Source organism: Ursus maritimus, unplaced genomic scaffold, assembly GCF_017311325.1.
Source record: "Ursus maritimus isolate PB19 unplaced genomic scaffold, ASM1731132v1 scaffold_23, whole genome shotgun sequence".
In the NCBI taxonomy this organism is placed as follows: Eukaryota; Metazoa; Chordata; class Mammalia; order Carnivora; family Ursidae; genus Ursus; species Ursus maritimus.
Genome location: NW_024424786.1, coordinates 176,599 through 203,331, shown reverse-complemented (window position 1 = coordinate 203,331; position 26,733 = coordinate 176,599). Strand labels below are relative to the sequence as shown.

General features: G+C 39.7%; 1 protein-coding gene across 1 annotated transcript in view; it reads right to left on the bottom strand.

Moving 5' to 3' along the window:
- Positions 1-15,068, bottom strand: part of CTR9 (CTR9 homolog, Paf1/RNA polymerase II complex component) — a 28,645-nt gene extending 13,577 nt beyond the window's left edge. The window contains exons 1-10 of the mRNA XM_008711941.2: positions 14,855-15,068; positions 13,526-13,624; positions 11,324-11,563; positions 9,973-10,090; positions 9,420-9,509; positions 5,993-6,141; positions 4,572-4,679; positions 793-900; positions 417-653; positions 90-179 (exon numbers count right to left, since the gene is read on the bottom strand). Of these exons, the coding sequence (XP_008710163.1) occupies positions 90-179; positions 417-653; positions 793-900; positions 4,572-4,679; positions 5,993-6,141; positions 9,420-9,509; positions 9,973-10,090; positions 11,324-11,563; positions 13,526-13,624; positions 14,855-14,899 (1,284 nt within the window). The 5' untranslated portion in view covers positions 14,900-15,068. The remainder of the gene's footprint in view (positions 1-89; positions 180-416; positions 654-792; positions 901-4,571; positions 4,680-5,992; positions 6,142-9,419; positions 9,510-9,972; positions 10,091-11,323; positions 11,564-13,525; positions 13,625-14,854) is intronic.
- Positions 15,069-26,733: the final 11,665 nt, after the last annotated feature.

The window sequence follows — 26,733 nt, the reverse complement described above, 5'->3', positions numbered from 1 at the left end:
AAGGTATAAGTGAAAATGAAAGGGAGAAATACTACACCACACTTTCAAAAAACACATCAGATAGAAGACCAAAAACATTGCTAAAATACCTGTATATCAGTCTGTTCTAAGATCTGTGCCAATTCAATCCAAGCTTCAACATCATCAGGATACTGTTCTGTGACCTTTTTCAAATGGCCCTGGGATAAAAGAGATCATTAAGCTGAAGCAGGCTTACTGCAGCAACTATGGGCTGTCAAGGTAAATAGTGGTAGCTACTCTACCTTGTTTAATACGTCAACTGTTTGTTATTTCAACCGGAACAAAGCTCGGCTAACAAAACCGCTTCCATCATATCTCTACTAGCAATAACAAGAATGAGGCATGACAGTCTAGTGATAACTATCAGAAAATAGCTACAATTTTTAAAAATGTACCTTGGCAATATCTCGTTTTTCTTGATCTTCTGAGGCAGCATATAGCGAGCCAAGAATTTTCATAGTTTCATAATTATTAGGATAAGCTTTCAAAACTTTCTCAAAGCACTGAGATGCATTTTCTTTGTCACCTCGATAAATATACATTTGTCCTAAACCAAAAAATGGCAGCACAAAAGAGGATGAAGCAAACTGTGTGGCTTGATAGTAGTACTGGAAGGCTTGGTCATAATCTTCCTAAAAGATGAAAATCAAACAAGACCAAGAGTATGTACAAAAGTTTATCTTCCTTTTCATGTGCGAAAGCTTTTAAAAGACTTGAAACACTATGAAACAAAAGAATTAGATATTTAGAGAAGGTTTAAAATGATCTTACCTGAACGTGGAATGATCTAGCCAGCTGATAACAACTTTCTGCTTGCATAGCCTCCACTTCTGTATTATGGAATGCATGGAGAGCCAAGTGCTGGACTTTACTATAATCCTGAACAATGGGATCCAGAAATCAACTGAGTCAATTCAAACAACTCTAACAGTCTCAATCATAAGGCTTCCTCAAATTTCATTTTTAAAATGTGTTCACTAGGGGCGCCTGGGTGGCACAGCGGTTAAGCGTCTGCCTTTGGCTCAGGGCATGATCCCAGCGTTATGGGATCGAGCCCCACATCAGGCTCCTCCACTAAGAGCCTGCTTCTTCCTCTCCCACTCCCCCTGCTTGTTTCCCTCTCTCGCTGGCTGTCTCTATCTCTGTCGAATAAATAAAATCAAATCTTTAAAAAAATAAATAAATAAATAAAATAAAATGTGTTCACTAAATTACCAATAACAGTGCTGTATCCAGAATTACGAATCATTTTTCTCATTCTCCTTGCATATACATTCATTTACATAGACCTTAACACCTAGCCATCACATCTATTACTTTATTTAATCCCACAACAATCCTTTGAGGTATCAGCCCTATTGTTGTGATGAGAAGACCTGAGAGGTTAAGTCCCTTATTACTAGTAAAGGGAACAGTTACAATTTATTGAGAACTAGTATATACTAAGCACTGTGGTAGGTATGATACTTACAATTATTCTAGCCTCCGTCGAAAACCCTTCAAAGAGTATCATTATTACCATTTTATTGATGGGGAAATGGAGGCTTAAAGAAATAAAGTGTGTTGTCTAAGGTGGAAAAGCTAGAATCTGGATTTAATTTTTTTCTGACTCCAAGGAAATACACAAGGGTAGCAAGCTTAAGTGACAGGATTTGAATTCAGCTCTCTTCAGATGCATGGGTCATGACTTTCCCATTAGACCTGACTTAATTTGGATTACAGAGCTAATCTTCTGAGAGTTTCAAATTCAGAGTTCATATGTTGGGAGTAGGAAACAACTTTCTGGTTTTAATAGGGATATATTTTATCCATTTGATAGTAATCTGGTCTGGAGAGCCTTTGTTTGGTCAATGGTCAGTTTCAACTTTTTAAAAAAATATTAGGAATAATAATGTGATTGCTGTTCTTAATAGTAACTGTTTTCCATTAGATAAGTACTTAATATGCGCATGACATTGAATCCTAACTGCCACTACTCAAACCCTATAAAGTAGGTTTTATTATTGTTTTACAAGTGAGGAAATTAAAGTTTAGGGAAATTATTTGCCCAAAGCCACATAACTATATAATGGTGGTACCTGAATTTGAACCAAATGATTCAAACTCTACACTTGGAATTAGGTTGCACAGCCTTTCAGCTAAATTTATATATTGCTCCCTGGGATGAGGGTAAAGGTCAAATGTTGGGTTTGGAATATACTTTAATTTTTCTATTTTTATTACTCTTTGGCTCATGACACACCTTTTAGGGAATAAAATGGTTCCATTTTGAAATTTAACATAAAATGTATTGGAGATTACATTCCATTTTAAAATCCTTATTCACATCTCTTTGGTTCCTCCAGTTTTTGTCCCCAACCCCCTCTGCATTCCAGCTGCTTCTCTTTCTGATCAAACAACCAACCTTAATTCTCAGTTCTTTCTGGAAGTCTGTGTTAACTGCTCCAGGAGTCACCATAGCTCCCAGCTCTAAACCCACTTTACTACTTAATTACTGAAGTATCTGGGATGTTAATTTATAATGCCTTTTCTTCCCAGCTAAATGATTCTTCTACAGGAGAGGCAATGTAGTGTGGTGGGCAGAGAATTAAAATGCCATATCTCAACTGTACTACCTGCTAACTGAGTGAATTTGGGCAAGTGATGTTACCTAACTTTGCTGAATCTCAATTTTCTTATTCATAGCAAGGGAAATAGAAATACCCTGCTTACCTCCTAGGGCTGCTCTGATGACAGATCAAGAAAACATATGTAAGCATGCTCTGTAAATCTTTAGGACATATATTCACTACAAGATGACTTCACAGTGTTGATCACATATCAGGTGTTCAGTAACACTCAAATAGACTGGCTTGATTTACATATTTCACATATATAATCTAAAAGGTTTTGAGCTTGTTAAAAAGCAAGACTTTATCTTCAGCAGTGGAAGGGTGACTAGCATTGAAAATTAAAAACTGAATAATTTTCATTTGGTTCAAGGAAGCTGTCCTAACAGCTGTGAGCAATGATTATTAAATATGTACTCAAATATTTAGGATTATTAGTCCTTTGTTTTTCTTTTTAGTAAAAAGCATACTTGTGTAACTCTTTTATCTGAAACAGTAACACTTCAAGTACTTATAAGATACATTTCCATCTTCTTCTATAACAGTTACAGCATAAAGCTTAATTAATAATTTATTAGGAATGGGGAGTATGCTGCTATAGCCAGAAGGCATAAGGCATCATGGTAAACAGCTGTGTGACCTTAGCCTATTACCTCTGCCTCAATTATTCATCCACAAAATGGGGATAATATTAACAACCTCTGACTATTACCTGACTATTCTACAAATTCATGGAATGCATTTTTTTTTTTTTAAGATTTTATTTATTTATTCGACAGAGATAGAGACAGCCAGTGAGAGGGAACACAAGCAGGGGGAGTGGGAGAGGAAGAAGCAGGCTCACAGCCGAGGAGCCTGATGTGGGGCTCGATCCCGTAACGCCGGGATCACGCCCTGAGCCGAAGGCAGACGCCCAACCGCTGTGCCACCCAGGCGCCCCAGGAATGCATTTTTTTTAAGTTTTATTTATTGAAGTAATCTCTACACCCCACATGGGGCTCCAACTCACAATACTGAGATCAAGAGTCCCATGCTCTTCTGACTGAGCCGGCCAGGCACCCCCATGAAATTCATTTTTAGTAATACTTGGTATTTAGTAAGTATTGACTGCGTATTAATAGCAGTAATAACAGTGATATGCTATCACTTTTACCTAAATTGCTATCTAATTAAAGTTCCTAGTACAATTTAGTACCTGGTTTCCATATGGCAAGTAAAACTTTCATACTTACTATATAAAAACTTTGCCAATAAAATCTTGGATTTAGTATTCAAGAAATCTAAAATACCACTGCTTCTACAGAATTAGTAGCAACTCTAAAAATTATATCTTGATCAATATGCAAAAATAAAAACTTCAATAACTCCTTGGATACCTATGTAAGTAGGTCCAAACCCCTTAAATGACACAAGTGCCTCACTACCTGGATCCAATGCATTGTCTAGCATGAGCCCACCATATGCCATGCTTTTACTAAACTAGAGACTATTTCTACATCTGTGCCTTTCCCCTTTCAACTACCTAAAGACCTCCTCCTAAAAACCTAGTTCAAGAGCTTTTCCTTCTTGGTGAAAACCCTTCTTAACCACTTGGTCACCTCCTCTTTCGTTTCTCTACCACAGCAAGATAGAGGCCTTTATTTCTATATTTACATTTGTTTACATGTCTGTGTTTTCTATGAAACTGAACCGAGTGCAGAAACCACACTTTTTTCATCTCCACGTCTCTACTGCAGTGTTGGGTAGAGTATAAAGGGTCAATAAATATTAAATGAGTAAGTGAACAAACATACCCACCCCCAATTAACTAATACAAATTTTAATTTGAAAAAAACTCGACATTTTCAATTTTATTCCAAGTTAAAAAAAGTATCAACTGCAGAACAGAAAAACAAATCAGGATTTAAAAGCAAACAACTTTAATAAATTGACTTCTCTTACCTTTTTGAAGAAAAAGTGATTTGCCAAGTGGTTCAATACCATGGGGTTGCTAGGATCAATAGTATAGGCTCTGGAAAGAAGCTGGACACCATTTTTGATGGAATCAGCCTAAAAGAAAAACAATGACAACAGCGTCATTACTTACTTAGCATTTTTCTCAAAGTTTTCTTTATAGTCTGAAGAAATAAGGTTATATAAATCTAAGTTCAGATACCAAAATATAGCTCGTTTCAGTTAACCTTCAGCAGGGATAAAAAAAAAATTTCTAATAGTGAATTAAATTGTTAGAACTTCCCTCACAATCAGCCACCTTTGGTATTTTTATAGATCCTGGCTGTCTTCTTGATGTGGCAGATGTCTGCGGATTACCCAACAGCCAGTTTACCCCCCTTACTGTGTTAATAGAGTCCAGACTTTGCAGCTTGTGATCTTTTAATTTCAGGAAGGAAAATTCCTTCTTCCTCTTCTCAAACCCCAGGGGATGAATGATGATTGATCTAAACCAGTCAAGATAATCTATTTCCCTTCTCTGGGGATCAGCCTAAGGCAGTGGTTCTAAACTGGGGGCGATGTCATTTTTCATTATCACAACAGGTAGGACACGCTGGCATTTAGTGGCCAGAGGTCAGGGATGCTGCTAAACGTCCTACCAATGGGTAGGATAATTTCCCACAACAAAAAATTACCTAGCTCCAGAAGTCAATAGGTAGCTTAGCTAAGGCTAAGAAACTCTGACAACCCTGTCTAGACAATTACACACAAGGGGAAGCATGACGGGGATAGAACTGCTCTAAGAGAAAGCCGTTTATCCTTTCCCTTTCCTCCCTCTATATAAGGTTGATGAAATAACAAGAGCCTGGAAAGACAGCAGCTATCTTGCAACTATGAGGTGACAGACATGAGGAGGAAAATCCACATACTAAGGAAGGACAGAAAGATGTAAAATTCTGGGTTTGAGGATACTGAGGTGCCAAATCCAAGACCTTAGATAGCTGGTTTGGTAGACGATAAAAACCCTCATGTTTAAGTCACTGCAGTAGGCTTTTTGTTACTTGCGATGGAAAGCATTCCAAACTGACAAACGTCGTACAACTGCTTACCTGAAATTCTGAAATTCAAAAACTTCTTAAAAAACAAGTTGTTTGGTAATCTTAGAGCAAGCTTACATGGGGGCAAAACTTTACCTAAATTGTGGGGTTATCCTATTAGTGTGAACAGTCACTCATTCCAACACAGAAATATAAGTTTGCATTTGGGGTGGTGTCCTAATACCTGGGTGTTAGATATTATGCAGTGCAGGCATCATATGACATTTCTATTATCTGCAATCTTGACGTCTAAAACACTCTGGTCTCAAGAGTTTTAGATAAGCATAGTGAGCCTGACAGATCAGTCACGAAAGAATTTTTTCATTCACATACCTCTTTATTGTTGAGTTCTAGTACAGCCAATCCAACCAATGCTCCCACACATTTGGAATTGAGTTCCAGGGCTCTGCTGAATGCCAGACGAGCTTTCTCCAGTTTGTTAAGTTTCACAAAGCAATGGCCCATTCCTAAACGAACTTCCGCTAAAAAAAATAGTCAATCTGTCAAACTGGGACATTTTTAGGGTTTGAATTAAACAAAATGATTAAATATTCTCTTTTAGTTGCAAAATCTCAAAATTAACCTCAGTATAACTACACTATAAAATCTTTTGGTATATCATGAATTTAGTTTCAGTGGATATTATACCATACTGCCCACCCCCTTTCTCACCATGAACAGAATACCTACAATACTGGTATTTTTCTTGCACTCCTGGCTACACTGTACCTTCAAGATCTAATTTTCAAAGAGCAATTTTTAAAGACAGCAAAAAGTTTCATGAAGGCATTCAACATTGTGACTATGTGCACATACTGTCATTCCTTCAGAGCTATGCTTATACTTGCTACCCAACTTCAAGGCCATGCCAAAACTCCACCATGTTCCCATGAAGGGCCAACCTCCCCACTGGTCACTGGATCTTACCCTTCTCATCTATTTAAGGACACTGCTCCAGCAACCGTCACCTATTTTTCCTGCATTATCAAATTTTCTCTCTCTACTACATCATTCTCATATACATACGTTCTCCCATCTTAAAAAAAAAAATCCTCTCTTGATTCCATTTCCCTTTCCAATTGTCAACCCATTCCTATTCTTCCCTTGATAGTAAAACTGCTTGAAAGATCTAGCTATAGTTGCTGCCTCTCTAACTCTCCTTTTCCATTTTCTCTTAAATGTATTCCACCGAGGATCTCACCCCCACCATTCCAGTAAAACTGCTTTTATCAAGGTCACTAACGATTACTATGCTGCTGAATTCAATGGTCAATTCTGGGTTCCTATTTTACTTGACCTAACAATAGAATGGGACAGTGTCTGACCCTGTCCTGGAAACATTTTACATTTGACTTCAAGGACACTGCCCTTACTCTCTTTTCCTCTTACATCTCTGGCTGCTCCTTCTCAGGCTCCTTTGTTGGTTCTTCTTCATTTCCCTAACCTCTACAATGTCACAGTGCCCTAGAACACCATCCTCGGACCTTTTTCTATCTCTACTCACTCCCCTGGTGACCTCATAGTTTCATGGCTTTATGTACCACCTACATGTTGATGACTTCCAAGTTAATTACTTCAGCTCAGACCTCTTTCCTGAACAACAGCACTCCTGACCTCTCCACTTGTAGGTCTAAAAGGTATTTTAAAATTTTCATGTCTAAAACTAATTTGTCTTGAACTATTTTCCAGATGTACTAAAATGTAACTCTACTCTTACAAGGAGTTACCCTTTGATTCCTCCTTTGTCTCATACATCACATCTACTCTGTCAGTTCTTCCTTCAAAACATATAGATTCCAATCACTTGCTCCTCTACTATTACCTAGTGCAAGCCGCAATCATCTCTGACCTACACGACTGCCAAAGCCTTCTACCTGGTCTCCCCATTTCTGTCCTTGCCCTCCTGACCCACTCTAGTCTCAACCCAGAAGCCCAAATGATCCTTTTAAATATAAGTAAGATCAGGGGCGCCTGGGTGGCGCAGTTGTTAAGTGTCTGCCTTCGGCTCAGGGTGTGATCCCTGCGTTCTGGGATCGAGCCCCACATCAGGCTTCTCTGCTAGGAGCCTGCTTCTTCCTCTCCCACTCCCCCTGCTTGTGTTCCCTCTCTCGCTGGCTGTCTCTCTCTGTTAAATAAATAAAATCTTTAAAAATATATATATAAGTAAGATCATTCATTACTTACTCCTTTGCCCAAAGCCCTCGAGTGGCTTCCTATGTCTATCAAAGTAAAAGCATAAGTGCTTATAATAATAATAATCTATGACGCCTTACATGATTGGTCCCTGGTTCTATCTTTGACCCAATTCTTACTACTTTTCCTCTTCATTTTCTCTCTCCATTCCAGATGGAGAGAGCTTTTTCACCGTTCTTCAAACTTGCTAGACCAACTCTTTTCTCAGGACCTTTATACCTCTTGTTCTCTCTCTCTGGGAATAATCTTCTTCCATATATCTATATGTCTATTATTTTAAGGTCTTTACTTAATTGTTACCATTTTCCTGGTCAACCTTTCTTTTTTTTGGTGGCGGGGGAAGCAGAAGGGGAGAGAGAGAATCTTTTTTTTTTTTTTTAAGATTTTATTTATTTGAGACAGAAACAGAGCATGAGCAGGGGGAGGGGCAGAGGAAAGAGGGAGAAACAGGCTCCCCACTGAGCACAGAGCCCAATGCGGGGCTTGATGCCACGCCCCTGAGCTGAAATCAAGAGTCAGATGCTTAACCGACTCAGCCACCCAGATTCCCCAAGAGAGAGAATCTTAAGCAGGTTCTACACCCAGTGCAGAGCCCAACGCAAGACTTGACCTCACAACCGTGAGATCATGACCCAAATCAAAATCAAGAGTCATATGCTTAACTGACTGAGCCACCCAGGCACTCCCTGGTCAACCTTTCTAAGCAATCTCCCAATTCTTCTCATACACCTTTTCTGCTTTACTTTCCTTTTACTGCTATCTTATGCAGGATATATTTTACTCATTTTATCTTCCCCACTGCAAAATGAATTCCACGAGGGCAGGGAATTTTTTTTTTTTTAGGATTTTTTTATCCATTCCAGAGAGAATGAGTGAGCAGGGGGAGGGTCAGAGGGAGAGAGAGACAATCTCCATCAGACTCCCTGCTGAGTGTGGAGCCCGACATGGGGCTCGATCCCATGACCCCAAGATCATGACCTAAGCCAAAACCAAGAGTCTGACGCTCAATCCACTGAGCCACCCAGGCACCCCAAGGCAGGGACTTTTGTCTTTTTGGTTTACTGCTGCATTCCTTCGGTCTAGAACAATACCTGGCACAGTTGATCAATAAGATTTGTAAATGACTGAGATTTTCAATAGACAAATAGTATAAAGCAAAAAGATTATAATATGATCTGCTAGGGATGCCTGGGTATCTCAGTTGGTTAAGCTTCTGAATCTTGGTTTCAGCTCAAGTCACGATCTCATGGGTCATGAGATCAAGCCCTGCATTGGCTCCATGCTCAGCAGGGAGTCTACTTAAAGATTCTCTCCCTCTGCCTCTCACCCCCACTCATGCATGTTTGCTCTCTCTCTCTCTCTAAAATAAATAAATCTTAAAAAAAAAAATAAGATCTGCTATTCAGCTTTTGGATCAAACATAATATATTTTTTTAAATTTCAATTCTGTCATTTCAACAACCCCATAGCATCTTTTCACAACTAACTTCCTAGGCAACTGCCAAATCCTCAATATTTTCAGTTGGATCACATATAGCTTAGACTTCAAATAAAGTTTTTTTCTTACCTGGACATCCTGGGTTAGTACGCAATGCTTTCTTATAGTAAGCAAGAGCTCCTCTGTAATCCTTCTTGTTGAATGAAATGCAAGCTTTACCTGTAATAATTTTAAAAAATAAACATGCATTGATTAAAGAACACAAGTCTCACATGTTCTATATAAACTCACCTAAATCCATACATCTCTGAATAATACTTGAAAATGGTGAAAATGATTTCATATTTAAACTTGTTTTCCGTAAGGATATATTAATTTATGCCTATAAATAAAAGAATCCTGTTAAATGGTATAAAACAATTAAAATAGCTTATAGTTGTCCAAATAGACATTGCTTGTTGACTCTTTAGAACTGGATAATATAATTAACATATAATGTATTATTTGTTTCAGGGGTACAGGTCTGTGATTGTAACTTCAAAAGAAACAATGATGTATTGCAGATAGTTTCATTTTTATAAAGTAAAGCTCTTCTACATTGCTGTCCAGCCCAGTCAAAGAAATATATTACAGGCATATGATGAAAGATAGTTTCCTAAGATGGTTGCCAAAAATGACTTACCAAGAAGGGCTGGGATATTATTTGGAGACTGGTTGAGTACAAAATGAAACTGCGCATCAGCCTGATCCATTTTGTCACCTTCAAGTAGGCAGAAACAGGCTCTTCCCAACAAATGGTTCTGAAAAAGTAATATATCATCTTAGACTTGACTTTACCAAGGAGCAAACACAATTTAACATGAATGTGTAACACTAAAATGAAAACCATATAGGAAGGAGGTAGAGTATCACATAAATTCCTCTATCAACTGTAATGTGTTTAAAAACTACCAATGGGCAATTCTTAATTACAAATCAAGAAATTATCCAGAAATGCAAGTCTTCTGTGCCAGGAACAATGACAAAAAGAAAAGTTCATTCTTCCACAATAGCCAAAATATGAAGCCCAGATGTCCATCAACAGATGAATGGATAAAGATGTGGTGTATATATATATATACAATGGAGTATTACTTAGCTACCAAAAGGAATTAAATCTTGCCATTTGCAACGACATGGATGGAACCAGAGGGTATCATGCTAAGTGAAATGAGAAAGACAAATACCGCGATTTTACTCATATGTGGAATTTTTTTTTTTTTTAAGATTTTATTTATTTATTTATTTGACAGAGAGAGACAGCTAGTGAGAGAGGGAACACAAGCAGGGGGAGTGGGAGAGGAAGAAGCAGGCTCACAGCAGAGGAGCCTGATGTGGGGCTCGATCCCAGAACCCCAGGATCACACCCTGAGCCGAAGGCAGACACTTAACGACTGAGCCACCCAGGTGCCCCATATATGTGGAATTTAAGAAACAAATCAGACAAACACAGGCGAAGGGAAGGAAAAATAAAATAAGATGAAAACAGAGAGGGAGGCAAATCACAGAGACTCTTAATCACAGGAAACAAACAACTGAGGGCTGCTGGAGGGGAGGTTGGTGGGGGGATGGGGAAACTGGGTGATGGGCATTAAGGAGGGCACTTGATGTAATGAGCACTGGGTATTATATGCAACTGATGAAACACTAAACTCTACCTCTGAAACTAATACAGTACATGTTAATTAAATCGAATTTAAATAAAAAATTTTTAAAAATATGCTTGAAATTCACCCGGAGATGACGGAATTACTGACTCAACCTGTGGATAAGTTTTATACATGCTAAATTTGCCCACATTACTTCAACAGTACAACAACCAAAGAAATTCCAATTTTAACAGGGAATTCTTCTTTTGATATTTTTATTATCGACCATGTTAAGAAAAATTCTTTCCAAAAAAAAAAAAATTCCATTGCCTATCACACACACATTTTACTCTCATGTGGTATTCTTTCCTCTTTCATGAATTCAAAGAAATCTGACTTATTTACCTGATCATACATAATAATTTTATCAGCCATGGTATACAACAGGGTTGCCTGTGTAATAAGATCTTTCTTATTGTCCTTATTCTTTTCCTTCCGAGCCTGTTGTACATAATAGGCTGCCAATGTATCCAAGCAAGTCATCTGGTCTTTCTCATGGTCTCTATAGTCCAAATTGCCATCTATACGTGCTGCTTCCAACAACTTTACAAACTCTTCTGTTTTTCCTTGCTTGTAATATTCCAGCTAAAAGGTAAAGAATCAAATTAGAATTAATTAAAGCATATGTCCATACAAATAGCTACACACAAACATTTATAGCAACTCTGTTTGTAATAGCCAAAAACTGGAAACAACTCAATTGTTGATCAACAGGTGAATAGACAAACAAGCTGTGGTCTATCTGTACAACGGCTGCTGCTCGGCAGAAGAAAGAACCACTGATACATGCTACAATGTGGATAAGTCTCAAGATAATTATGCTGTGTGAGAGAAGCCAGACCAAAGAGAGTACATACTGTAATGATTCCATTTGTATAAAAACTGTAGAACATGCACTCTTTAGAAACAAAAAGCAGATCAAGGATTGACTGAGCACTATGGGGTGTGGGGAAGAGTTTGGAGGAAGGTTTTGGGGGGTGATGGGTATATTCATTATCTTGAATGTAGTGGTGATTTCACAGGTGTGAAATATGCTAAAACTTCTCAAATGGCACATGTCAAATATGTGCAGCTTATTGTAGGTGAATTATGCCTAATAAAGTTGTTAAAAAAGTGATAATCACCATATGTTTCCAAATTACTACTTACCTAGCGATAGTTGATTTCAAACTAAATCAGAGCCCAAGAGAAAAAGCAATAATGAGGGGGATATAGAATTCTAAACAGAAAACTTAGGTTCTGGTTCTAGATCTATCAAAATTATCCATGACTTAGGGCCTGCTGGATAACATCCCTGGGCATCTGTTTCATTCAATAATACTAAAAGGAAGATCCATCATTTATTACCCACCTACTGTGGGCCACAGATTATGCCAGGAGCTTTATATACTTATTTCTAATCTGTATAATCACCCTTAAAATGAATGCTAAGATCCCCACATTTTAGATGAGAAGGCAATCATTTGTCTAAGGTCACACAGCTAGTTAGCAGCCAAGTGGGAATTTGCACAAAGGCCTCTCTAATTCCAAAGCCTATACACTCTTTTCTCTGTAACACTCTACAGCCCACGATGTTTCATCAATCTTACCACAGGTGCACTAACCCTACAATCCCCCATTTTTCCTGTAAGTGCTGCTCAAGGAGGCATTTGTGCTAAAGAAAATCTAAATTCCCCTCTGACTTTAAAAACTGCATGACAAGCATTAGTGGCTGGTTCTCCATAGACCAGGAAAACTTCACACTTCAGAAAGGCACTATTGTCACTAAAAATATTTCTCTGCAAATCCTTATCTAATAAATTCTTAACAGTTAAGCTTGAGCATTGGATATAAGCCCAATTGTAGATCAACTTCTCCTTTCAAGATAATAGGAGGAGCCTCCTATGTATCTTTACACAAAAGGGACCTGGGCACACTTGCTTAAAACAAATGATCTTAGTATATCCTATATTACAGTACCAGAATAATTTATTATGATGCTCTCATAAAAAGGAAACATTAGGCAGTTGGTGCTGGGGAGAGTGAAGGGTGTTAGAATTTTAGGCTGAGGTGATTCTCTTGAGAATCTCCAGTAGGGTTTATGTTATGGAAGGGACTGAACAGGACAAAAAAGAAGCCTGAGATAAACTTCATCCAAAGGGATTTTGTGAGTTAGCCTGGAATATAATCACCTTCTACACTATTTTATGGGAAAACAATGTTAAGTAACAATGTTTACATGGTAGCACCTTGTCTTTTCTCAGATTATCTACAAATCATAAGCCAGTCTTCACAGAGTAATTTATAAATAATCAAATACACAGTACAGAGTACTATTTAACTTAAATGAATTTTGCTTTTACCAACATATACTAATTTACCAGTGGAGTAGTATATCATTTAGGAAACTGGCCTTCTTATTCCATAAATGGTAATACAATTAACTTCCATACATATGGTACAATTTACTTATCCTGCTCCCAAGCTGGCTATTACTATATCTGAAAATAGAAACCAAATATTTTTCCCAGTCAACATATAAAAAATATTTGTTACATAAACACTGACCGCCAAAGCAATCCATATGTGCAGTTGTGTGTGTTCCTGTTTCAGAATACTGATAACTTCATCTCCCTCCGGTAACTGATCGAAGTCAAGTTCAATGACCTAAAACACAAAATACAGGTTTTGACTCTTATTTCTTCAAATTCACATATCTTCTTTTCTGCTTTTCAGAATATACATCAATATGGATATACATAGGGTTTGTGTTCACTTGCCATAAGGCTGAGCAAGTATATATGTTAAGACATATTTAAGGCACACATGTCAAATAGGGCATATGAAAATATTAAGGTAAAAGCATAGAGAAGCCAACAAATACTGCTAGATGTCTTCAAATCACCAGAACTATAAAATGTTACAAAAGTGTTGCTTACTCAAGAAGAACAAAACAAAACCCTGCCTAACATATAATCCCGGTGAAGTGCAGACAAGCACCCCTGAGACTCTGATGCCATAGGCCTGACTACTTGAGAAGCACAATCCTAGAGGCAATGCGAAGTTGAATGTCACTGGACACATTCATCAGGGAGACAGCATTTGTGTGTCACACACACTCCTGAATGTGGGCACAAAAATTAACAGTAGGCAAATGTTCTGGAATTTGATAGATGATGATGGTCACACAACTTTACAACAATACTACTGAAAACCAGTGGATTTTATGCTAAGTCAGTTATAGCTCAATATTTTATCTCAATCAAACAAAAATGAGAGTATGAGATATACTGGATATAGACAACATCAATGCTGAGGGCTTTACTCAGACAAGCCACAGGGTACCCATGCTGAGGCGAACCGAAGGGGAAGAGGGTTAATTCTATCAGCACACCGTGGCGGGTAGATCTCGGGGTCTCCATTTCGCCGTTGGAGCCGTGTGTGGCGGACACAGTGCACCATGACAGGCTCGAGTTTCTAAGGGATGAAGGGCGACATCCTATGTATCCTCAGGGAAAGATAGTTTGAGCAGCAGAGACCACGGTGACATCAGCGCCCACCTTTTACCTGTGAGGCGCCTTAACAATTTATGTGCACTCTCACACCCCTGCGTCCGACAAATTAGGAAGAGCAGAGTGCTGTCACATACGAACAGGTAGGAAAGGAACTTTCAAGAACTCCTCGGGGTGGCCCCAAGGCTGCGGGGACGTGATGTTGCCAGCCTGAAAAGGGGCAGGAGCTGGGGTAGGAGGTGATTGCGGCTTCGGTCGGGGATTTCGACCTGGGATCCTGGGGGAGAAGGTGGGGATCTCGCTTTGGAGGCGAAGTGAAAAGAAGGGGGAAGGTGTGGATCGTCCAAGTTCACAGTCCCCACCCTCCCCCATACTCGACACTTACCTCGTCAGTGTCCCGGAGGGGAATCTCGATGGAGCCCCGCGACATGATGAGATCAGAAGGCGAGCGGGCGTCTCGCCCCTCCGCTCTGCAGCCGGTACTCCTGGCTTGTGGCTCGTCCAGAGGTTAGCAGCGGCCCCGGCTCAGGTCGTGACTGCCGCCCCGCGGCGCCGCAGGAGCTTGGGCTTCTCCTTCCCGTCAGCCGCTTAAACAACGAACCACAGACGGCTGCCGGCCACTTCCGTCAGCCCCGCCCCCTGCCCCGGAAGCATTCCCGGCGGGAGGGTCTGTCAGATGGCCGGTTCAGCCTGTGGCTCCGGCGTCTCCTTGACTGTAGGACGCCGGCGTCGAGGTTTTCGTTAGCGGGTCAGATCCTCGGTGGGTCTGCGGATTTTGAATCAGACCCGCACTGGCGCAGCCTGAATAAAAACGCTGAAGGCGTAGCCGACCGACCCGCGGTGGGCGGGGCGACGAATGAGGCGAGGGTTCGGGGCCTGGCCACTGACTGACGTGGGACCTCCGGCCAATTCTGGCAGTCGGGTCCGACCCGGACTCCGCCTCCGCGCCCCGGGCTTGGCCGCTGTCTTCTGCTCCAGATTGCCGTGAATAATTCAATCATTCATTCCTCAGCCCCTCCTCCTTTAGCAGATATGAGGCGCAGTCATGCCTGTGCTACCTTTCTGATCAGTTTAAATATAAATGTTACAATGAATTCTGTAACCTTGTGATAGTTCCGGTATTGTGTGTGTGCGTGCGCGCGCGTGCGTGCGTGCGTGTGTGTGTGTGTGTGTGTGTGTGTGTCTTTTCGGTTCTTAGGATATGAGAATCTGCTAGATTTGTGATTTTAATAAAATTGTTGAAGAATTTGATTAAACCTGTAATCAGTGTTTTGAAAAAATTACAGAATTTGATTAAATACATTTTAATTACTGTTTTCATTGTAGAACATGATTAAACTGTAGTCAATGTTTTGATTCAATCAGATAATCTGATTAAGTAGATTTTTAAACTTTGTCAGTTTTACGTCCCGAGTGTCTCTCAGATGTAGCTTCTCTTCATCTCACCACCTCCATTCTAGCCCAAACCAGTATCATCACTTTTCTGCCTGGTTTACTGCAGTAGCCTCCCATTTTACCCAATACTCTGGCCACTCGCCTTAAATTCCAGTCCAGCTTCGGCATCTTACACAGTTATCTTTTAAAAATACCAGTTTGATGTTTGTATTTCCTCCCAACTCCCTCAAAAACTTTAACCGGAAATTTTGTAAGCCTTTACCTGGGAACTTTGTTAAATTTATGTTTTTGATTAGCTGAGGAGATATTTGGAGCTGTGCTGTCCAACATAATGCTAAGTCTGTAATTAGCCATGTAATTTAAAATAAGCTAGGTGATTTAAAGTTTTCTTTTAGCCACATACAAAAAACAAAAACATAGATGAAATTAATTTTAGTAACGTTTTATTTAACCCAATATATCCAAAATATAACTTTAACATGTAATCAATATAAAAACAGATAATTTACATTTTTTCATACAAGTCTTGGAAATCCAGTATGTACTTTACACTTATATACTTTATTCTTTTTTAAAATTTCATTTTTTAATTTAAATTCAATTAATTAATATATAATGTATTATTGGTTTCGGAGGTAGAGGTCAGTGATTCATCAGTCTTATATAATACCCAGTACTCATTACAACATATGTCCTCCTTAATGTCTGTCACCCCGTTACTGCATTCTCCCACCTCCCTCCCCTCCAGCAACCCTCAGTTTGTTTCCCATGATTAAGAGTGTCTTATGGATTGTCTCCCTCTCTGGTTTCATCTTGTTTATTTTTTCTCTCTTCCCCTATGATCCTCTTTTTGTTTCTTAAATTCCATATATCAGTGAGATCGTACAATAGTTGTCTTTCTCTGATGACTTGTTTTGCTTAGCATAATACCCTCTGGTTCCATCTGTATACTTTATTCTTAATTGCTTAATTTCAGTTAGAAATACTGGAACTGTATTAGATTTCATAAAATTTGAAGTTGAAAAGATAGATCCATATACTTGAGTTTTTCCAAACACACTTAAAAATTTTTCAATAACTGAAGCAATTATCAGCTTTAAATTTTAATTAAAAATAAATAAAATTAAAAATTTAATTCCTGAGTTGCATTAGCTGTATTTCAAGTGCTCAATAGCCACATGTGGTTAGTGGATACTGTTTTGGACAGCACAGCAAAGTATTTCCAGGAAATACTGTTTACTAGGTATTAAGGTTTGTATAGTGAGCTTTAAACAAAAGTACACATAGTGCTGAGTGTTCTTCTCCATGCTCAAAACCTCTCTGGCTTTAAAGACACTAGCAATACATTTGAATTAGTCTTTGAGTTACCGACAACCAAAGGCATCCTAACTGATAATACAGACACTATGACTGATTTAATAATAGGAGTATTGATTCAGATTGGGATTTGGAGGAAGTGACATTTAAGTTGCAACTGGGAAGATGAGTAACATTGGGCTAGGTAAAGGTTATAGGGGAGTGTGTACCAGAGAGAGGGAATACCGTGCTAGGGAAGAGCTTGGGAACCTGAAAGAAGGCCAAGTGGCTGGAACATAGAAATGAGGGGGAGAGTAGCATAAGTTGAGGATGAAGACGTTAGAAGTAGCCAGATCATGCCCAGATTTATCCTTGTAAAGCAAAATCGGCCCCTTGCCTTGCTTCCAATATGAATAAGTATAAATGTCACATACCACAGTTAGGAAAAACAAAACACTTTGTGCTCTGAGGTAAGCCAAAAAAGAACAGTGTCATACTATCCATAGTCTCCAAGGTGAATGAAACCTTTAGCCTTTTTCACATGTTTCTGATTCCTTAACAAAAATAATTTAATCACTGGCTTTTGTAATGCTGACTCTTGTCTTTTATAAGTCTGATGATATGCAATAATTTGGGGGAGTATGGCAATCATATGAGAAAGTTATTTTTTCCATCATGAACCATATAACCTTGGGGTGTGTGCTGAACCAGTCCTTTTAAAGTTGATCTCACTTGTAAACTTTTACAAGTGTTTTTCCAAGAAAACTTTTTTTTTCCTAAATGCTTTTGTCTCTGAGACTTCTTTTGACATAGGATATATTAAGGAATTTGGATTTTATTTTAGGTGCCATGTAACTGAAAAGTTTGAAGTGATGTTTATATGTTTCAATCAGTATGTGTGTGTGAAAGTGAGAGAGAGAGAGAATTGGTTCTGTGGTTTTAAAAGATTGTTCTGGCTACATTGTACAGAATGGATTAGAGAGTGTTGGAGAGGGTGTGGGCAGACCACTTAGGAAACTAGTCCTGGTGACTGTCCAGGTGACACATGATAAATATCTAGGAATAGCTTTAAGGTAGTGGAGGTGGAGAGAGATATATAATATATCTCCATTTCTCTCCACCTCCACTATAATCAATCAAGCAATAAATAAATCTTAATCACTAGGTCTTGATAATGCATTGGAAATATGGGTCATTGAAAAAGTAGTGTCAGGAAGGGCTTCCAGAGTTCTGCCATGAATTGCTGGGTGAATGAAGTGTCATTTTCCAAGATAGGAATGATTATAGAGGAGTACATTAGGGCAAGGCTAGATCACAAGTTGAATATCAGAGATATGTCTGAGACAGATATCAGACAGACAGTTGGATATTCAAATCTGGAGGTCAAAAGACAGTTTCTGAGCTGAGAAATAAGTCTGAGAGCTGCTGACATATAGATGAAATTTAAAACTCTGGAATTGTATGAGATAATCTAAAGAGGGTATGTAGAGTGACAGGACAAGGCCCCGGACCAAGTTCTGAGGCATTCTAGCATATAGCAGATAGGTAGGGGAAGAGGGTCTGCAAAGAATCAGGATCGGACAGAGAAAAACCACCTGACAACAGTCAGGATGGAAACTGCAACTCACTCTGTTACCTATAGGCAGCTTTTTATTTTTCTCCAAGTGTAGCAGATCTGGATGAAATTAGGCATTTTTAAGCTCTAACATCCAGTGTTGGAGTGAATACAAAGATTTTATTTCAGCTGGCATGATTGTGCAATGTCCATTCACAAAACATCATTCTCCACATTGGGCTCGAGTGCACCAGATCCAGGTAAAGCAGTTAGTGTGTTTGATCAGTATGGGCTTTGTTGAATGCATATGAAAGACAGCTAAGATTCTTTAGTTTTCTGTTATTGATACTGTGGTTGGTTGTAGTATTGGTAGATACATATGTTTAGGCAATCCAAAGAGTGAGCTATTTTTTTAAAAGATTTATTTATTTTGGAGAGAGAGAGAGAGTGTGTGTGAGCAAGAGGAGGGGCAAAGGGAGAGGAAAGCAGACTCCCCACTGAGCGAGGAGCCCCAGAAAGATCTCACAACCCTGAGCTCATGACCTGAGCCAAATCCGAGTCTGACACTCAACCAACAGAGCCACCCAGGCACCCCCAAAAAGTGAACTGTCTTTTATGTTGATACAATATGCCAATTATTAAAAAGGAATAAAGAATATTTGATCTTAACAAAGAACGTTAGAGACCTTAAATTAGATATCGTTTAAATAGCAGAACACAAAGGGAAGTGTTTTAAGTAGTTTGTCTACATTAGTGAGAAAGAATAGGCAGCTCTATTAATTCGCTAGGGCTGCCATAGCAAAGTACCACAGACTGCTTGATTCAAGCAATAGGGATTTATTTTCCTACAATTCTGGAGGCTGGAAGTCCAAGATCAAGGTGTTGGCAGAGTTGGGTTTCTTCTGAGGCCTCTCTACTTGGCTTGTATGTGGCCCTCTTCTCCCTGTGTCTTCCCTCTATGTGTGTCTGTGTCCTAATTTTTTCTTCTTATAAGGTTACCAGTCATATTGGATTAGGACCCACCCTAATGACCTCATTTTAACTTAATTATCTCTTTTAAGATCCTGTCTCCAAATATGGTCACATTCTTAGATAGTGGAGGTTACAAGTACAGCATATGAATTTTTGGAGGACACAATTCAGCCCTCAACAGAGCTGATGAATAGAATAAGTCTTGGAAGGTGTATTTTTAAATTGTGCTTTTCTCTCTCTCTCTCTCACAAATAAATAAATAAAATCTTTAAAAAATTTGAAAAAAAAAAAGGGACATCTGGGTGGCTCAGTCGGTGAAGCATCTGCCTTCAGCTCAGGTCATGATCCCAGGGTCCTGGGATCAAGCCCCGCATTGGGCTCCTTGCTCAGTGGGGAGCCTGATTCTCCCTCTGCCTGCCGCTCCTCCTGCTTGTGCTCTCTCTCTGACAAATAAATAAAAAATATATATATATTTTTTAAAAAAGAATCAATTGTGCTTTTCCCCATAAAGTATTAAAGTAAGGCTTGTTTCTGAAATATTAGGATATATGATCTGTAGTAAACCATTTTAGGATAATAATTTGTCATTATATTTGTCTGGACAGTTTTACAATTTATGCCATAGTTTCCTCTGGGTTTTCAACAAATATTCATCTCTAAAACATGAGCTTGTTTTTAGGAATTTAAAACCACATAAAATGCTCCCTTAGGTAAGGACTGAGAATGAACAGGTAAACAGACCTAATTTGATTGTCAGTGAAAAACTATGATGGGAATCTTAGTTCTGGCAAATTAGAAAAAACAGACAATCCTCCAGCTATAAAACACCTAGATGTGCTGGATTAAAAACCAACAAGAATAATCTAGTAAATGTCCTTATAAATGCATAGTTAAGAGATCTAATAATCTGAGTAACAGTAATTCAAGCCTATACAAAGACTACCCAGATGGTGGTGGGTACAAGAAGGATGTTGTTTTTCATTACTTCAAGGACTTGAGTTTTAATGTTCACACAAGACAGAATTAGAGGCTTTGGGCCCATGCTGCAAGTCTTAAAAACTACACCCTCAGTAAAAGGGGTGGTGGAACTAAAGAAAAAAAATCCTACCAAGACAGATGATGGTCTGGCCTGTGCATTTACAAGTTGCAGATGGCGGTGGTCGTGCTGCTGGAGGTGGCCAGGAGAGGGGTGGGAGAGTGTCCCTCGAGAATTTGCAACCACGGGTCTGTATCTCAGGTCGGTTTGATATCTGACATTACCTAGTTTGGGAATTCCTGAGGCAAGAAATTAGCACAGGAAATATCCCTAAGTGTGTGGTATCTCTGGGGTGCTCGGGCAACTTACTTCACCTTCTTGATTGATTCTTATTTCTCCCAGTAACTAAAAAGGTATTGAAAGATTATTGTGTTAGCACTCTACACGCCGAAACTCATTAATCTTCAGAACAGCCCTATGTCATGGGTACAGTAATCTGTTAATGGTGTGGGGCAACGAGGAGTGGTCATATCTATCTCCTAGGATTGGTGTGGAAGTAAGATAAGGAGTAATGAGATAGGTCAATGCTTGTGTGCCTCGACTTTGGAAACTGTGACCATATGCTTTATCCCTTGGGATTTTCTCGATTCATGTAGGACACAGACTCTCAAACTCTTCTCTTCCTCTCTTCCTTGTTGTCCCCAAAGAGAAGAAACATAAGATCCCGTCTTGTTTTAAGGATTTTATTATTGATTCTTGTTGAAGGAAGGAAAGAATTTGAGGTGGCCTTAAAAGATGGGTGGAATTTGAATAGGCCGAATTTGGGAAGAGTGTTTCAAGCAGAACAGAAAGTGAGCAAAATCTTAACAGCAGGAATAATACTCTTCAAAGGCCAGTGATAAGTAAACACATCACAGCATTAAAACTTGATAATTCCTAAAAACAAAAAGCAAAAACCAAAAGAAAACAAAAAATCCTTGATAATTCCTTGATATCCGTCAGTGTCCCATCTCCTCCCAGAAGCCTTCCTTGCAGGCATCCTTCAAGATACTCTGTCCTTCCCATGTTTCTTATTGTCTCCAAAAGAAGCTTGGTATGGTGCTATATTCAGCTTGGAAGAACAGTATTTATCACAGTATATTTAAAATACATTAAATATACATTAAAATACAAGTCTTTTCTTCCCTCTGACTTTGCCCTGCCTGAAGATCATAAAACTTCTGGAATACACCCTTCTCCTAGTGTAAGGAAGCTAGAAGGTGCTCAATACATCGTTAGATTTGGGGTTGCTTTGTCAAAGTCACAAAGTATAGCAGACAATTCAGCTTCCCAAAGCAAACGTACTAATGGAATTTGTAGGCTATTGCTTTGTGTAGACAAAGCTTTCTGCTTAGGTGTTTAAATAAATATTTTGAAGATATTTTCAGAACCTTGAAAAGTGAAGATTGGTCTTCACATTCATTCCTAAAAATTGCGGGAAGCATTACAAATTCAAGAAAAGATGGATTATTTTGACTGAATTAGCTGAGGTTTTGTATATTAAAAGTTCTTTGTTTATAAAATGAGTTTAGCACTGTTTAAAAATACTTTTACCTGATTCTTTTTTTTTTTTTTAAAGATTTTATTTATTTATTCGACAGAGATAGAGACAGCCAGCGAGAGAGGGAACACAAGCAGGGGGAGTGGGAGAGGAAGAAGCAGGTTCATAGCAGAGGAGCCTGATGTGGGGCTCGATCCCATAACGCCGGGATCACGCCCTGAGCCGAAGGCAGACGCTTAACCGCTGTGCCACCCAGGCGCCCCTTTTACCTGATTCTTTATCTATCTTTATGTATGTTATAAACACATCACTGTGCTCTGGGACTTGTTAGGGCAAAGAAAAATTAATGTGCGCTCCAGTGAGAATTCTTTTTACTTAACCCTGTGGTGACTTTATGCGGAAACAAGTATGTTATAACAACTTAGGAGATTCTTTCCCAACTATCCTCTCCACTTACTCACCTCTATGAGTGCGGAAAATCTGCTTGACCATGTAGTCTATGATTGGTCAAGTAGCGGCTTACACAGTATAACCAACCTTAGCCAATTTATCAGAGCTTTTGGCTGATGACGTGACAAGGGCAGGTCAGACTCCTGCCCGTGAGTCCTGTTTACAAAGACAATGGTAAAAAAAAAAAAAAAGGATCAACATTTCAGCACTATTTTCAATTTTTTAAAAATTTTTCATTTATTTTTAAAAAAGATTTTATTTATTTATTTGTCAGAGAAAGAGAGAGCACAAGTAGGGGGAGAAGCAGGCAGAGCCAGAAGCAGGCTCCCGCTGAGCAAGAAGCCTGATGTGGGCTCGATCCCAGGACCCTGGGACTATAACCCAAGCCAAAGGCAGACGCCCAACTGACTGAGCCACCCAGGTGTCCCAGCACTATTTTCATTTTAAAATAACTTAATTTCATGGAGGAATAAAGGGAGAGCATTTCAAGTTTTGGAGAGATTTTCCATTTTCATATTTCAAAGATAGGACTGTCCCTGGGAGCGGTGCTTTCTAAACTTTTTAGTGTAACAAGCATCACCCAGAGAGCTGCTTGAAACTCAGATTTCTGGGCCTGACCCCAGTTTCTGATTCAGTAGGTGTTAGGTTGGGGTGGAGAATTTGCATTTCTAATGAGTTCTTAGGTGGTGCTGAAGCCCTTGGTCCAGGGAGCACACTTTGAGAACTACTGTTTAGGGAGCCTGGGATTAGAGAGTCCTAGAGTCCCAACTCCACACGAAAAGTTTTACTTTCTTGAATACTTACACTGTGCCAGGCCCTTTGCAAGTCACTTTGCATATATTCTGTCTGACCCAGACAGCAGCCTCGCAAGCTGGGAATGAGTGTCTCTATTTTACAGATCAAGGAGTTGAGGCTCAGAATGTTAATTAGGCAATCCAAGATCACACAACTAGTAAGTGGCAGAGCCAGAGTTTGGACCTGGGCTTTCTGTCTCCAGGCGCATGCTACTCCTGCTAAAGTCTGCTTTTTCAGCTGGATTCAAGTTCTAGCTCCAGCTCCTTTCTCATAACATCCTGGAACCGTGGTTTTTCCAGCTTCTGCTCAAACCCATCACAGAAGGGCACTGACTACTTCAGGAAGGAGGCCTGATTGGGGGACAGCTAGAGTGACCAATCAATCATCTCGTTTGCCTGGGACACAGGGTGGGACTTTCAGTTTTAAAATGCAGACATTGCGGGGCTGCTTGGGAATAATGGGTCTCTCTGGGTTGGCTGGAACCATATCAAATGCATTCTAATGAGCCCCACCTTCTTTCCTATAGTTTCCACTTCTGTTGCAGTTTTGCCTACAAGGGTCTTGTCCACGACAGTCCTTCAGATATTTGAAGATGATGATCTTTCCACCAGTCTTCAGACTGTCTTCATTCTTTCTCCATATAACATCATTTACATAGCATTTACGGTGTGTCAGGAACTCCCCCAAGAGTGTTATGTATATTAACTAAATCCTCACCAAAGTCCTATGAGGTAGGTATGATTATTACTCCATTTTATAGATGGGGAAGCTGAGGCATGGGCAAGTACCCTGGCCAAAGCCACACAGTTATCAAGAGGCTGTCAGGATTTTAACCTATGGAGCATGGCTCCAGAATCCAAACTCAATCACTACACTTTCCAGCTTTCCCCTCAGTCAGTAGGGCTTTACTGAGCACCCACTATGCACAGAGTGAAGAGATACAGAAAAGAGACAGGGTCCTTGTCATCATGGAGTGTATCGTTTATCAGGAGACATGAGCAATAAGTAAATAAATAAAAGAAACAAAATAATTACAAATTAGAATATGTGCTGTGAAAGCAATAGTTGTTAAGACAAAAAATGTGGGTGAAGCAGTTTGAGTCCAACCAGGAGACAGAAACTACACAGCAGGTAAAATGGGGGCAGTGTAGAATAAAGAATTATTAACTGTAATAAAAGAGTAACTACAGGGTGTGAGGACACTATCTGGGACCCCAGAGCTGAGGGACTGTACCCAAAGGACAGACTTGGAAGGGATTCAGCTTTCATTAGGGAAGGTATGGGTGTTAGCTCAGGCTGCCATAGCAAAATACCATAGACTCGGTGCCTTAAACAACAGGCATTTATTTCTCACAGTTCTGGAAGCTGAAAGTCCAAGATCAAAGGGCCAGTTGATTAGGTTCTCTAGTGAGGGCTTGCTTCCTAGTTTTCGGCCTGCTGGGTTTTGGCTGCATCTTCACAGTGAGCAGAGAGAGACAGTGAGAGAGAGAGAGAGAGAGTGCGCTCGCACGTGAGCACGAGGGTTGGGGGGTGGGGAGAGACAGAGACAGTGTTCTCTAGAGTTCTTCTTACAAGGCGCTAATCCCATCATGACAGCCCCACCCTCAAGACCTCTTCTAAATGTAATCATCTCCCTAATGCCCTATTTCCAAATATTATTTTGTGGGAGGTTAGGGTTTAACATATGAATTTTGGGGAACACAATTCAGTCCATAGCAGTGTGGTTCAGACATGTGATAGCAGAGAAGCTGGCTGATTTGGCCAGGCTGGGGCTAGGCTGGAGCCACTGAGCAAGCAGTAGGCCACCTTCTGGAATGCAGGTGGGGATGTAGGCGATCAGCACCTGGTGGTCTGGGTGGTCTTGGGCCCAGGAGTGGGAGGAGGCCTTTATTTTTATTTTTTTCTTTTTCTTTTTTCTTTTTATTTCTTTTAATTTTTTTAATAATAATCTTTTATTATGTTAGTCACCATACAGTACATCCTTAGTTATTGATGTAGTGTTCCATGATTCATTAGTTGCGTATAACACCCAGTGCACCATGCAATACGTGCCCTCCTTAATACCCATCACCAGTCTATCCCATTCCCCCACCCCCTCCCCTCTGAGGCCCTCAGTTTGTTTCCCAGAGTCCATAGTCTCTCATGGTTTATTCCACCTTCTGTTTACCCCCCATTCATTCTTCCCTTCCTTCTCCTACCGATCTTCCTATTTCTTATGTTCCACAAATGAGTGAAACCATATGACAATTGTCTTTCTCTGCTTGACTTACTTCACTTAGCATAATCTGGGAGGAGGCCTTTAGAACACGTGGAGTGCATGGGGCTTAGTGCTTATGGAGATGCTGTGGAAAGGTTATCAGTCAGAGGAGGCTTCAGGGTTACAGAGGGATGGTGCTCTGGGCCCGCACTGGGGTAAGCTTCAGCATGCATCCTCTATTACCCCCACCCTCATGCCCTCAACCCCCCCGCCCTGGAAAATGGCAGGAAAGCCTCTTCCTCCAGCAATGTCCCTCCAGTGCCTTCGACTGAGAAAGTTCACATCTTACTCACTTTAAAAGAGAATGCATAAAGGAATCCTTTTGTTTAGCACAGAGCATATTTTGAAAGGTGCATCCAGAGCTGAGAGGCCATAACATGATTATGAACGATTTAATGCCAAATTTTAAAAAAATTGTTGATAATGTAAATCCAAAGTAAAAATTTCAGAGGTCTTCCACTTGACTCCAAAGATACAAAACGAGAAGGGAGAATCTCATTCCTTTCATATCCCATTTTCTCTCCCCAAAGGTAACAAGGCATAGTTTCCTGTGGTTCCTTCCAGAAAAAAAAATGCATTTAAACACGTATGCGTCAACGTTATAATTTATACAAAAGGGATCATTTTCCTCTATACTATGCTTTCTTCTCTTAATATGTCTTAAAAACCTTCCCCCCATCAGCACATCCAGGTCTCCTTTATTCTCTTTAATCGCTGCACAGTATTGTGTCATGTGGGTGACATATAATTTACTTACTTTTAATAGACACTTTGGGTGTTACTTTTATAAAAATTATGCCAAGAAGATTCCTGTACATATATGTGGCTGCATTTTTGCACATATAACCATATGTAAATTCTTTGCCATGGGAAAGGATATGTGCCTTCAAAACTTTGGAATGTATCACATTAATCTGCAGTAAGGCCCCAGTTTGTGGCCTCTCCCCATCACAAGTGGACTAGAGGATTAATTCTCTCACAGCCCTGCCAGCATCAGAGAAGCCTTGCAGCGGTCTGACGAGGGAAGA